A 16009-nucleotide genomic window follows, 5' to 3' on the forward strand; every position below is an offset into this window, starting at 1 on the left:
TCATCAAAGTCAAGCTAATGACTTTAAGCAAGCGCTTAGTGGGAGGCAACCCACTTGGTATTTTATTTATTCCCTTTGATTTCCTTTTTTCTATTTTTGCTGCTTTGTTTTTTTTTTCTATAATTTCAGGTTTTTAAGCGAAGAACGAATAAAAGGTGAACAGAAATCACAAACCAGAAAGCACATCAAGAATTGTGAAACACCACCAGGTAAGTACACCTAAACATTCCAAATTTCAGTCCATCATTATCCCATCCTCTCAAAGATTTCTCACACTGGGGGCAATGTGATTTAAGTCTGGGGGAGGATGTTCATCCTTTACTAATGAAATTTGGTTTGTCTTGAGTTTGTGTTTCATAAAAAGTTTTCAAAATGGTTTTCAAAACAGGAACACCGGAACAAAATCATGTGCTTCTAGATATTACATGCTAGTTCTTTTGTGGTTAGTACTAGACTTGGCGGTAGCTAGAGTACTTGCACTACGAACTCCGAACAAAGGATTTCTATTCATGGAGATCTTTTCTGCCAGGATATACTAGCTCATTTCACTTGAACATAATCTTGACATTTAATTTTCTCATCATTGGTTTTAGCAAGCATCATGATACACATCTAGGACATCTTTACATCATTATTACCACACCTTTTACCCTTTGTTGTCCTAGATGGCCAGCTCATCTTTAGCTGGTACCACACCTTTTACCCAAAACCATAATTTCAAACTTCTTGTATTCTCTCTTCAGCTCTTTTGGCATATATGTGCAAAAATGCCGGAGAGGGAGGAACAACATGGTTTTCAGTCATTCAAGAGAAGGACTGATGAAATTTGGGAAAGTGGAGTATCAAGAAGCTATCAAAAGCTTAATGACGCCTCAAGAAGCTTAAACTCAAAGGTAAATTTCGTGTTCCCTAAGACTATGTCAAAAGGCGGTTTCCCATTTGAAAAAAAAAATCAAAAAAGGAGAAAAAGAATGAAAGGAAAGGAAACCAAAAGCCTAAAGAGTCTAGGATAGCCGAAATTATTTGGATAAAGCTACAAGTATTCATTGGTGGATCATTGGTTTTAAAACCTGGACAAAAATCTAACTCTGAGGGAGTTATAAGGAGAACCTGAAGAAAGAAGATCAGAAATCTTGAAGCAAGAAGAATATGACTGGAAACTGTGGGGCATTAACAGTTCCATCCTCTCTTGCTGTTTTGCATAATATCTTGTCTCTCCAGGAAAAGGTAACCCTAAACACTAAGAACCTGACCTTCTAAATAGCCATTTTGAATACCTAGCCTTGACTACTTTACTAAAACCCTTTTGATGAGAACCATTGGAACTTTTAAATGAATGTTAATAGCTAGTTTACTGGAGGATAGGTTTAAGTGTGTAGATTTTTGCATGACGGATCAACGGACTAGTTATGCCTGTGCTTTGGTGATATTTTCTAGACTATACCTGATTTAAGAATAATGACTAAACTTTGGTTTAGAAGCATTGTCTCTGAGATTTTGTTAGTTCCTGCGATTTTCAAACCTCTTTTCCAGGTTCAGATCTTTGGTTTTGTTTGAGGACAAACAAAGGTTTAAGTCTGGCAGATTTGATAACACCTGATTTTGACCATTTTTATGGATCACTTTATCTTATGCAGATTTTTTCAATCAGTTTTAAAGGTTTTTAAGTGATTTCTACATTTTAGATTCTCAAAAGAGTTTTCAGGATATTTTGACAAAAGGAATGCACTTGGGAGCAAAAAGCATAACTTTGGATAAATTCAGACCATCAGAAGTTTGGTAAAAAACGGAGGTCTTCCCACCGTCCGATCATCCCCAAATTTTGACAAACGATAGAGAAGACAACCAGCTGTCCAATACAAGTGGAATCAAACCAATCCAATGGCTAGATCTCCAGATATGGTCGATACACTGAAGGAAAATCATCACAGTCAAAATCTCACCCGCGGCCAAAATGTCATCCACCGGGGGTGCGAAATTTTAGACCGCAGGGAGCTCAATTACGAGCCTCAGAAGCCCATATTAAAGCCCAAGTCACTCCCGTCATTTTTTCTGCAAGCCCTAAGCATTCCCGAGGACTCAAGACACTATATAAACTCCTTCTAAGACGTTTAGAAAGGTGTGCTGCATTACTCACCAAGAACCCTAGAAGAGAATCACGCCTAGAAGAGGAGCCACCGAGATGGGCACCATCGAATCTCCTGCTTCAACCTGTTCTTCATTTCTAACCTTTGTCTATTTCGATTCTCTGCAATTCTAAATACTTTTGTGATGTTGAATTCAACTATGTCTGAGTAATTTTCCAGTTGGGTTTTTGAGGGATTTTTCAAAGGAAATTTCATGTCTTGATCTTATGCTTCATTCGATTTAGGGCTCATAATCTTCTATGAGTCATTTTTTCATTCTTATTCCCTATGCTGTTTCTGTTGCTAACCGCTTAGAAATTGATTTTAGTAATTGGAGCTACGAGAGTGTTATATCGAATTACCAAACTTAGAAGTGATCGAGCGAAATCGCTATAGGAGACAAAAGCAACCTATAGAGAATCGCGAGCGAGGATGAATTCTGTTTTTAATGCATGATCTTATTCGCAGCATGAGAGCGATAGTTAATTGTTGTGTTGAGTGATTAGATGATTAGGGTGACGACAGTTGGTTAATCTTACATGTGTCTATTCGAGTTCGGGATCCTTGCTAGTTGATTACCTTTATCGATTTGTTTGATTTTTGATCAGTTCATGAACCCCTGCGAAAAATCTTTGGACCCAGCAATTTGTTCTTATTGTTTTACAACCTTTTTATTTCGATTTGCATTTAGATTTAGTGACACAAAACCCAAAAACCGCCATTTGTTTGTTCTACTAGTCTTAAGTCCTGATTGATTCGTACTGAAAGCTCAAAATCTCTGTGGTTCGACCCCTAAGTACTACAACGCACATCTGTGCACTTGCAGATATTTAGGGTTACAAATTTAAAACGTGAAGCTAGAAGTAACCCTTGATTCTCTTAGCATCAGTCGTCTTCGTATGTGACGAGACTTGCCATTGTATAGACTTTGGAGGTGGCACTGCGACTTTTGCTAGGCACCCCCACACTTTGAGATATTTGTACGAAGGTACATTACCATTCCAAAGCTCATATGGAGTTTTGCCTGTTACCTTATGAGGTTCTTTTTTGAGGATATAATTTGTGGTGAGCAACGCTTCTCCCAACAGATTCTGGGGTAGCCCAGATTCCTTCAACATTGCATTCATTAATTCCTTTAGAGTTTGGTTCTTTCTTTAAGCAACTCTTTTAGCGATTAACACGTTTAAGTCGCTATAAACAGCGATTTTCCGAAAGGAATTCGCTTCGAGTTTCCACAGAATTCACCAACAGGTGTTCTTAGAACTTGACAAACGTTTTGCGGACCTGTCTGAGACTACCGGGTAAATCGTTTCACAGATTCTTCTAAATCAAACGTTGAAAACTCGTCTTCAAAATCGTTTATAAGTATTTTTCGCAAATTCAATCTGATTCAAGTGATAAGCAGGAAGTGGATTTATTGAGTTAAGATTGTTAGACCGCAAAAATTCGAATAGAAATCACGAAGTAAATCAATGAAATTATAAACGATATATTAAGGAGAGTGTATGAAAATGAGACTTTGAAAACCGTTTTGAAAAAACTGGCTAACACGGTTGATCTCTTTCCTTAACTCAATAAATCGTCCGTAATGTGTGACGGTTTGTTGCGATTTTTGAATCCCAGGATAAAACCGTGATGAGACTATTATGCAATATCCATAATAGCATCTGCAAACTGAAATAACTACGCTATAATTATCGAGACACTTACTATATTAAGACGAGAGGGATTTGCTAACAGTGTGTTTTTCTTTTCTGTCTGGATTTGAATGGATCTCTTCCTCTCAAGAGAGGCTATCTATTTATAGTAGAAGATCATAGTGGAAAACTTTTCCAACTACCAATATGAGATTTTTTACATGTCTCTTTTTTTTTCCTTTTCATTCACAAAGATTATCCTTTTTATAAGGGGTTTTTTTTTACAAGGGTTTTTCTTTTACAAGATTTTTCTTTTTACAAAGTGTTCTTTTTTTATAAGGTTATTTCATTTATTAAAAAACTTTTTTATTGGACCGTAGACCTCATGAACTTTACACATAAACAATTTTATAAACCTATAAGCTTTATAAAAAATAGTTTCAACAAGAGATGCTAAATTTGACGAAAGTTTTTTATTCCAATATATGATATTAATAAATAATATTTCTTTGTTTAAGGACTTTGTAAAAAGCTTTCAATATATCAAAAAATTAGCGATAGGTGGCCAAATTTTGATTACAAGATTTAAAATACGTTATTGTACTAATGATTTATCGTTGTACTTAGTAATGGATTTTTCTTGGTCTAAAAACTTTGTGTAAAATCATTGAAATATCAAAATTTAATTATAGACTATGGTGATGAAAATTTGATCCATTGTATCAACTTTCAGAACTATTTCTATTATAAAAAGTTACCGGCCACATATATATGACTATAATGAAAATTGTGACAAGTTCATTCTAGGACAAATAGAGTAAGCCTTGATGTCATGTCGAATTTTTAATTGTAAACAATTTGTTAAGTATATAGTTGAGTTTCAATATCATTAGAAACATCTGCCATAATGTCAATAAATTTGTCATGACAAATCAAACGTAACATTGGAGAAATAAACCTTGCTAACAGTGACAAATAAAATTATCCTAAGAAGTATACCACTACATGGATATATAAGTCTGCGACAAATAAGTTTACTACAAAAAAAAATCATTCTAATAAAAGAAAAAATCTAAATAAACTTATGTATATAAGTCTGCTGTTTGGCATTAAATCTACCGCCCAAAATTAAATCTACTAAAATATTATAAATCTATCACTATTACTCCTACAGATTTATTATGATAGATTTTTTCAAAATCGAAAGATGCGGTGGTATTATCGTAAAGAAATAGACTTTTTTGCTGAAGTGGAAATCAATTTTGTAATATATTTTTGGTATAAAATGTTCAAAAGAACATTTTGGTAATAAATTTACTAGAATGACTTAATTTTTTATAAATTATCCTAGTAAATAAAATCAAAATTAAAATCATCCAAATAAATTCCCATTATTTTATTCTATTTCATTTGTTGTGTTGTCTTCCACATATATTCAATTTCGTGTGCAAATAGTTTGATTTAGATTAGTTCGAAGCATTACGTACGAAATACAAACAAAATTTTTAAACAATAGAAAACAGTATTTGTAGATAATGTGCACCACGTTGAATTGCTTTACTAGTTGACTAATCGCTCATCATTATATTGGGCTGGTGTTTGGGATAAATTCGATTATTCCTACGTCGACGAACCTAGCACGAAACATCCATGCCTTTTTTGCAGGTACGGTCTCACAAATTAGGACTGGTTTCGGCCCAATACAATCTAAATTTATAGCACCAAGCGTTGAATCCAGTTGAATTCGGGAGATCCGGCACGATAGACCATCTGTTTCCGAGTTCCTCGTGTCTGACAGCGTAGACTATGCTGTCAGGAACAAAGAAGTCGGAAACTGAGTGGTCAGAAGGAAGAGAGATCACATTCTCTATGTCCTAGACCTAAACTCGGGGATCCAAAAGAATTGGGACATAAGGAAAAGTGGCCTGGACAGATACCCGGAGAGCAATATCTTCCAGTCGCAGCAGTTCGGTCTCAGTATCGAGGGATCTGGACCAGTTCGAATTTTCCTCCATTCGACAATATGCATTTTCAAGATATCTACAAGGGGTTATTCGAAACAGGAGTAAACGATGGTAAAGTTTAAGACAAACTTACCAATATTGACTTCAAGGGAAAAGTGGTCTCAACGAAGTACACATGACGGGATACAAATACTCGTGGGATGGATGGATCAAGGCACAAATACGTACTCTGAGTTGATGAGTAGCCAAGAAACACACACGGGACAGAGCGCATATCAAGTTTGTGACTTATATATGGACAGAACCACAGATAGGACAGACACTCAATTACCTTGAGCTTCAAGTAATTCAGAAGTATATTGAAAAGCTTGTTGTAGGGCTTATCGCCAGAAAGAGTCAGAGTTGGAAGAAGGTTAATTAGATAGACCGCAGCAGTGAAGACATAGCTCTAGTAAGTTATAGGTATCGATGCATGTGACAAGAGAGAAAGATCAGTCTCCACGATATGACGATGACAACGTTCCAAGAAACCATAATGTTGAGGTGTATGAGGAGGAGATGTTAGATGAGTGACTCCGGATCTGCTGATAAGGTTGGTAAGAGCAGTGTACTCTTCTCCATTGTCCGTATAGAATGTCACCAAGCTTCTGCGGAACTTGTTTTCCACCAGGGCACGCCAACGAAAAAAGGTGTCTTTGATATCAGACTTTTGTTTCAGTAGATATAGTCAGACATAGTGTGTGAAATGGTCCACAAAAATCACGAAGTATTTGTATCCATAAATAGAGTACATAGGAGAAGTCCAAACATCAGAAAAAACAACATCAAGTGGGTGAGATGATGATATATATGTAGTTGAAGACAGGAGTTTATGACTCTTATTAATAGAACAATCATTGCAATGAAACAAAGAGTTGTTTAAAATTGGTAAAGAAAAACCTGAGACAATGGTTTTTAGAGTAGCTAAGGCAGGATGTCCCAATCTAGAATTCCAAATAGATAAAAAGCATTGATTATAGTGAGAATACAGACCTGTATCGAATGACTCAACTTTCTTTTCACAGCCCTTTAATGCTAATGCTCTACCAAACGACCCAGCTTTGTTTTGTAGAAATTGATTTCATGATTCACAACCTTATTTTGCTTCTCAAAGTCACCATGATAGAAAATTTCTACACAACTCAAGAACCCTTCGATGATTTGCAAATCATATTGGATATTGGTGTCTTTGTAGAAGTAATAAGGATTGAGGAAGTAGGCAGCAACATGTAAAGGAGAATCCAATCTACCTTTCATTTTTTCATCAATGATCTGAAAGATAGGTTGGTAATTATTTTCCAAATTATCAGAAGCTTCCATGATAGACTTCTTAGCTTCCAATATCTCACCATATATAAACCCCATAGAAGGAATCCTCTCACCATCTGCCAACCGTAGAACTTTCACCAAAAGACTGAAGATCTTCAATTTCAATAAGCAAAATTCATTACAATATCAAACACGTTCTTGTCCTTTACAGCTTTTGAATGTGTGCACTCATACCACTCATCGCTTGTAAACATGGATTTCAGCTGAGCCTTGTTCTCGTACAAGCTATGGAGAGTCAAAAAAATATGTAGCCAACCTTGTTGCTCCTGGCTTGACAATGTCTCTCTTCTTAGTATATGTTCTCATCATCGATAAGGTCTTGTGGTGAGCATAAACAAATATGGTCAGAGACTTAGCTTGATCAAATACCTTAGCAAAACCAAACAGTTTAGATACTCCCTCAAGCATTAAATCCATTGTATGAGCTGCACATCACCTCCAAAATATATTCGGTCTCTTCTCCTTGAGCATCTTTGAAGCTGCAACATTGTTGGTGGCATTGTCAGTCACAACTTGCACAACTTTTGCAGCCCCTACATCTTCAATACCCTTGTCGATGTAGTTGAAGATATACTCTCCCGTGTGAGCATCTTTGGAAGTGTCTTTCGATGAAGGAAACAGGTACCTTCTCTGAAATTAACACAGAAATTCATAATGCTTCTCCTTTTCATGTCGGTCCACGCATCAGTCATCACAGAACATCCTTCTATATCCCATTCTTCTTCAAGAGTCTTCAGTTTTTCTTTTGTCCTTTGATATTCTTCATTAAGCAGTGGTTTCCGTAACTGATACTGACTTGGTGGCACCCAACTTGGACCAAATTGTCCCAAAGCTTCACAGAATAACCTAAAAGGTTTATTGTCGATTGCATTGAATAGGATACTTGTCTGGTAGAGCCACCGAGGATAATATTAGCGTACAACATGTTCCTTCTCTTTAGAAATTGTATCATGGATGCTCTGCTGCCGTTTCTGAGCAGCCAACGAAGCTTCTGGATCCATGAAGCCTGCATACCTATCTATTGGACCTTGGAAATGAGGTGATCTAAGTGTTCCAAGATCTCCTTCCAATTCATCCGTAGCTTCCTTCTCAACATTCACCTCAGCACATTATGCGGGGCAATGTTTTTTAAATTATTTTTAAATTAAATTTTAATTAAAATTGGTGGCAAAAATCTTTTAACAAAAAATGTAATTAGATAAAATTAGTGGCAATCAGATAACAATACATATATAAATATCACACAACCGATATTTATTTGTATATATATCATCGAATAGAACTTTGGGCTAGTTTTGTTATGTGGTTTAATTATTAGTATTTTTTAAATGTGAAAGTGATATGATATTAATATATATATATATACTTATATACATACCAACATGGATTAGAATCTAAATATATATATCTATAAAATAAGAATTTTATTGTGAATATTTTACTAGAGATCAAACTATCATTTCAAGTTAATGAATTCTATAATGATTATATATAGTATTGTCAAAGTCGACAAATCCGTCTCCTTAATTTATCACAATTTACTAAAAAAAATTTCGACCAACCCGTAAAAAATATAACTTAATTTTTGAAAACATATTCAGTTTCTTTTTATAAAAATAATTGAATTAATTTTCAAAAATGATATTTATTAATGAAATACAAATGAAAAATATTGCAAAAGTTTAAATTTATATATATGGATTTATTATTATTTAAAATAATAGAATATATTTTAATATTTTAATAAGTAAAAAAACTAAATACACTTTTAATTTATATCCATATATATCCAAAACAAATCTGTGAGTTATATATTTAACTATCTCTTACGAAAGAATATTTAATTGAACTTTTTATATTTGTAAAGTTATTATATAATATTATAAATAAATATTTATGTATATAAAGTATTTTGTAATATCTTACAAATAAAGGTTCATTAATATAAATGTCTACTCAAATAATAATATAAAGATATGGTGAAAACTATCTAATGCCTAAATCATGATCAGATCGACTCGTTCTTGTAATTACCATTATTCAGTTGTTTCTTATTTTCTATATATACTATAAGATAACTCGCGGTTCGCGCAGGATTCTTATTTCGATTTTTACTCTATATTTGCTTTTGGTTTATAGCATATTTGTTATTTGAAAAGAATTGTATATGATTATATAACCTGTTTTGTCTATACTACCAACTAGGTGTTTAGCCCGCACCTTGTGCGGACAGAAATGTTTCATTAAAAATACTTACTCAAAATCGCTAATTTACTTGAAAAACTTACTCAAAATCGCGTTGCGCGGACGGAAACATCATCTTTTCTTTCAATTTCTTTTTGTCTTGTTCTTTCGATGTTTTTCTTCCTATTATTTTTTATATAGTCTATATTTTCTAATTTCTTATTGTTTTACATAAAATATTAAATAAACAGACTTCTTTTTTGTGGTTTTCTTCTTTTTTTTAGTTTTATACCTTCTTCGTATTTTCTTCTACTATTTATTTTTGGAAGTTTGGAAGTTTGGAAGTTTTCAGATGTATATTTTTACATCTTTTATAGGCTTGATTATCTTTGTATAAACGATCAATTTCAAAAAATCTCGCGAAGTGAAGCACAAAGATAACATAGACACATATTATCCGAGTATTCTAATATGAACTCTCCTCTTAAAACGAAGTTGAAATATAGTTTGGAAGCTGAAACCAAGTCACTCTTAAAGTTGTTATTCTTTATTGCCTAAAAAGTAATTCCAAAATTATATATAAATCCAAACACCTAAAACATGTTTTAATTTTTAATCATAAAAATTAGAACTGTATTCAATTCTTATATTTTGTAGAAAGAATAATCTTCACATAATGAATTATTTATTATTTGAGACAGATATTCTTCCAATTATTTTTAAAAAAATATTAGATTCTTAAACAATTATAAATGAGATGACTCTCTCATAGGAGTTACTCACTTTCCCTTTGATCGTTATGTAAGGTACCTACTGGTATTATCTTAACTATTTCCTGGTTTTTAAAACTTTACCAATGTATTTTGTTATTGAGATTTACATAATGAGATTATTTTTTCTATAAGACATTGAAAGAAGTAAAAAACTTTTAATTAGCGGAGTGATGCTATAGGTTTTTTTTAGGGGAAAAAAATCTATTCTTTATTTATCTTAACCAATAGCTTCTCAGTACTATAAACTTACAATTTTTCACATGTCCCTCTGAATTGTAAACCGAATACTTGGTATGATCCTTAATTTGGAAAATACCACTTGCAATAAACCATACGGTTTTTTGCACCAATAATATAAATCTGAAGCTGAAAGATCTCTCACTTACCACTTGGATCTTTCTTAGACCCTTGTCAACCTTTGTCATTTGAAAGAAGATCTAGAGTCTGTTGTTGATTTGTGCTCTCATTGTGTTCCACATCAGCAAGACCATTCTCCAAAGCTTTCACGTGTTTTTCGAAGTAGGTTTGGTTACTTTAGTCAAACAAAATCATTGAAACTTTTGGGTGGTTCATTAGTTCCGGAGACAAACTGTTCCAACTACATCTCTGCACAATGATGAAGCCTCTTTCAAATACTCGAAAAAATTGTGTCTTTGCATGTTCATTATGAGCAAGGTAGTATCCATATGCAAATGTCCAATTCAAGACCCTCCTACATTCCATTATCCAATCGTAAAATCAACCACATAAATACTTTGGTCCGTTTAAGAAAAATGTTGTAACAAAAGTCTCACTGAAAGTGTCATTACTAATATTCCTAAATTAGCATGATTGCAAGATTTTACCAATAACAGTCTTTAATGAAATCACACTTTCTGTTCAACGATTCCACAAGATTTAACATAAAAAATATAATTTTAAAACCCTGATTGGTCTAGTTTTTTAAAATTTAATCAATAATTTCCCATTTATATTCCATTATGCATCATCCTGGTTCACCTTGAATAACCATGTATTTCGCACGGCCAAGAAAGTCTGGTTGGGGCAAGAGTCCCGGGCTCATCGAAATCTTTATTCCAACGACTTCTTCAGTCTTTACTATAATTAGAGTGAAGAAGCAGAGCGATCAATTCGACTTGGCTTAGAGAACAGTAGAAACTCGTTCAATATGGTCTCTTTTATGCTTGTAAATTTTTTTTTTGTTTTGCTACGATTTTATGCTTGTGAATATATTTTTCACTATAACTGGACATCACAATAAACAACGCTAAATCAGTATGATTAGCATCACTTTGATTCCTCAAAATTTAACTGAGATGAATACACCTTAAACATGAAATCCAAACAGAATCTCAAGTCCGAAGCAAAATTATTTTTGGATAAACCAGACACATTCCAAAAACAGAAACAAAGTTGAGATGGAGGAGCATAAACAGTATGGGATCCGATCGGTCATAGACTTATAGAGAAATATCGATGGAAATTAATCGCAAAGCTTAAATATTAAATCATCCTCATTCATCATGAACACAGACCCAAAACTTTTAAACAAAAAACTCTAATTCAAAAATTTTAATAAAGCAATACAACTCAAACGTCAAAACACAGAAACCACCGGTTGAAGAAGAAGCTCTGACTAATCGGAGATTAGGGCTAAAGTGAGAGTCTTGGGGCTTTCATATACAAAACCATACAATTTTATAGCATTAAAATATCCAATATTAATTTCATGGTAACAAAATGTGGTATAGTTAATTATAAATAAAACTTAATTTTAACCAATTAAAGGAAATTAATGATCTTTTAAAAAGGGACAAAAAAATAATTAACCATGCTGAGATTGAATGAGAGGTCTTTAAAGCTAAAATTCACTTCGCTTTTAATATATACTATGATGATTAGTCACCTAATTATATGATGATACATGTATGTCAGGTATCTGTGCTTTACTACGGTTTCCGTCGTACTTAATTGGTTAGTACTAATATGTATTTGTTATGAATTGTTAACATGGACATTAAATGGAGTCTTTATATTGGACAGTAATGGCTTGGACACTGAATGGCGTCTCATCACTAATCTCCTCGTCCTCGGCCATCATCTTCCTCTCAACTAACCAGATTCTCCAGCTTGGTCGAAGCTAGTTTGGCTATTGACTTTCATCAACATTGTCGAGTCGAGTAGCGGTGGCCATATTCTGATGAGAAAGCAGTCACAACGTCATTGGAATCCATGATAAGAAGATGATTTAAGATTCCAAAGCTAAGGCCAATCACTGACTGAGACTGTGGAAGCAACAGGGACGGAGTCATCTTGGAGTTGAGAAAATAAGACGGTGCCGTGAATCAGGGATTTCACACGTGTAACTTCGGATAATTGGATTTCAGTTACGGACAGAGAGAAAATTAAGAGAGGAAGAGTGTGGAAGTAGAGGTGGATCATTGTTATATTAATTATTATTGGGCTATATATGAATTGAATTGTTGCTGATATTGTGAATTAGTTATTGTTGGCCCATGTTTGGGTAGTCCTTTTGTGAATATTATGGTTATTTGTATATGATTATTGGATGTAAGTATGAGATATAACTGATGAGTGTGAGGTGCCGTGTCACAAATATAGAAAATGAATTGATGAGGTGGCAGCTTAAGAAATGAGCACATTCTCCTTTATATATAGATGTGTGATTGTGTATGTAGAGATTTGTGGAACCGCAAGTGATTAAGTTGAGAGGACGATTAATTGCTACCGAAAACGTTTAGAATGGAGAGTGAAGTCCATCGTCCGATAGCTGATTATCCACCGAACATCTGGGAAGATCTCTTAACTACTTTCTCAAATTATGACCTCGTACGTATAGTCGTATATCCTTTTCATACTATATATTTTAATTTTACTGTACATAGCCCTACTTTCTAACTTGACAACAGGGGCGGATCCAGAAAAAATATTAATATGGGGGCACAAATTAAGATGTTGTAAATCATGAGTTTTGGAAGAAAAAAAATATTAAACAGATTCATTTTCTTTAATTTTATTTTTTGTATACATATATAAGAAAAAATATATAATACATTTAAATAACAGTATAGATAATAAAAAAAAAATATGTTCTAAAATAATAATCAAGTGGATCTGAATCATATAAGTAGCATTACTTACTAAAAAGATTATTAAATTAATAGAATAAGATGGTAATGATTTATTTTAGTGAGTAAAATTACTTTGCACAGAAAGTATAATCGTAAAAGACAATAAGAAAGAAACATGTTGATGTTCAAACAAATGTTTGATGAAAAAAATATAAAAGAATTGCCATAAAAAGAAGTATCGACATACTGTATATTACCAACATATTGTATAATAAGAATTGCAATATGTTGTAACTATTCAAAAGAAGGAAAAGTATGGAGGAAGTCGACAAAAAAAGGAAATTAAGGAAAAATACTACAATAAATAGTAAGAGCTTTAATGGGATTCGAATTATTTCCAAAATGTTAATTAGATAACCAACTGATCTATAGATGGATAACACAAACTACCGATTCTAAAATTCTTAACGTTAGTATAGGGCCGCCCTTGTTTGAGAAGCAATAAGTTTTGAATAGAATCCAAAATATGAGGAAACCCAATTTATATTACTCGGTTTTACTCGCCTATATATATTTTGAGTTGATTCACTTGTGTCTCCATCCTCATATAACTCCATTGACATATAGGGAAGTAATGAGACATACGAAGAGAAACATAGTATGCTAAAGGAGGCTGTGAGTGAATCTTTTTTGGCTTCCATGGTGAATCCGATAGAGAATATCAAGTTCATTGACACTTTATGTCGCCTTGGCGTCTCCTATCACTTTGAGAGAAACATCTTAGAGCAAGTGGGGAAGTCATTTGATAGTCTTGATTTTAATCAGATGATAATACATGATGGATGCGATTTATACACTGTTGGACTAGTTTTCCAAGTTTTCAGGCAATTCGGTTTCAAACTTCCGGCAGGTAATCTTATTCTATTTTATAATTACAAATAATCTCCACATAAATGGAGGGTTTATTGTATAATAATTTAAATCCGTAGAAAAAAAAACTAAAAACGCAAAAAAAAAAACTGATTACTCGTGAAAAAAAAAATATTAAAAACATTGATGCGCAAAAGTTCAACCATTATTCATTTTATGTATTTATTTTGATTCTATATTTATTATTCAATTTTCAATTAAATTTAATAACATAATAAAAATATCTAAGTTTCTTTTTTTCTATTTTAATTATTTATTTTTTGTTAGTTAACTTTATAAATTAAAATTTTGACGAATGATTATATTTTGAAAAAGATTCTTGTCCTTTTGATTTTTTTGAGTGTTTAATTGAAAGACTATCAAATTCTTTATATAGAGGTGAGCAATTAAATTTATTTTTGATGATTATTAATCTATTTTTTAATTTTCTTAATGGTAAAACTACTGGGACAAAAAACAAGATTTAATAATGGACAACTTTAAATAGATCTTCAAACGAATTAACGACGAAAACCAAATACTCATAAATAAATCATTATAGTACCTAAATAATCATTTTAAAATCTCTGCTGTTGTTTTGATCTATCCAATTGGTCAAGGAAGTTTTTCTGATGGTATGCCTCTAGGAATCTCTGGTACTTTCAACTTTATGATTGTATTCCAGGCTGAGCACAACATTCTTATGCACTCATTTCACATGTTAGGTGTAGCTGGTGTATTCGGCGATTCCCTATTTAGTGCTATGCATGGTACCTTGGTAACTTCTAATTTGATCAGGGAAACCACAAAAAATGAATCTGCTAATGAAGGTTATAGATTCGGTCAAGAAGAAGAAACTTATAACATTGTATCTGCTCATGGTTATTTTGGCCAATTGATCTTCCAATATGCTTAGTTTCAACAATTCTCGTTCTTTACATTTCTTTTTAGCGGCTTGGCCAGTAATAGGTATTTGGTTTACTGCTTTAGGTATCAGCACTATGGCTTTTAATCTAAATAGTTTCAATCCCAACCAATCAGTAGGTGATAGTTAAGGACGTGTTATTAATACTTAGGCTGATATTATTAACTGTGCTAACCTTGGTATGGAAGTTATGCATGAACGTAATGCTCACAACTTCCCTCTAGACCTAGCTACTGTTGAAGCTCCATCTACAAATGTATAATTCTTTAGCATGAGTCTAAACCTAGTTTAGTAATACTAAAAAACGAGCAATGTAAATCTTCTTTAAATTCAAAAGAAAGCTTATATTGCTCATTTTTATATATAACAAATACAAATTATTGTAGATTTATCGTAAACAATTATTGTTAATTAGATAATAACGTAGCAATGACATAACAACGAAAGAAAAGTCAGTGTTACTGCGTTGTTAACTGGTTGGTCAATTACATTGAAATAACCTTGAGAAAGTAAAAACACTATCGTTTATTTTAATGTAAATCAATCGTAAAACTTCTAGATGTAGTAAATTCAGCAGTTAATGTTAATTCGTTGTAGAATTTTAAATGCGAAATCATTGTAAATTAACAATAAATTAGTGACAATATTTACCTATAGTTATTAAAAATTAATATTAGTACTATAGATTATTTATAAATTTAAATTCAAATAGAAAAATTGAAAATTTCAAAATACAAAATGAAAATCTAATGACTAAGATTATTTTCACAGAAATACTCTGTGTCCAAAGCTTTGCATAGGGGGGAGGGGGGAGAGAGAGAGTGATGACTTGGGAATGAGCGAGGAAAAAGATTTGGGTGATCTTATGATCATCGTTGTTAATTAATAATGAATTTTTGACAATTAGTTGTGAAATCTTTGAAGTTTTAACCAAATTTCCAACCAATTAAATTTCTCGCATGCAGCAAAATAATTAAAATTTGAATTATACTGATCAATTTAAAATGAATTATCGTAAATCTGTTATCAGT

General features: G+C 32.8%; 1 protein-coding gene and 1 pseudogene across 1 annotated transcript in view; one reads left to right on the plus strand and one right to left on the minus strand.

Moving 5' to 3' along the window:
* Positions 1-6801: 6801 nt before the first annotated feature.
* Positions 6802-7787, minus strand: LOC112083035 (annotated as a pseudogene).
* Positions 7788-12815: 5028 nt separating this feature from the next.
* Positions 12816-16009, plus strand: part of LOC18010832 (alpha-humulene/(-)-(E)-beta-caryophyllene synthase) — a 31913-nt gene continuing 28719 nt past the window's right edge. The window contains exons 1-2 of the mRNA XM_006393496.2: positions 12816-12902; positions 13772-14054. Coding sequence (XP_006393558.2) covers positions 12816-12902; positions 13772-14054 — 370 coding nt within the window. The remainder of the gene's footprint in view (positions 12903-13771; positions 14055-16009) is intronic.

Source organism: Eutrema salsugineum, unplaced genomic scaffold (assembly GCF_000478725.1).
Source record: "Eutrema salsugineum unplaced genomic scaffold, Eutsalg1_0 scaffold_7, whole genome shotgun sequence".
NCBI lineage: Eukaryota > Viridiplantae > Streptophyta > Magnoliopsida > Brassicales > Brassicaceae > Eutrema > Eutrema salsugineum.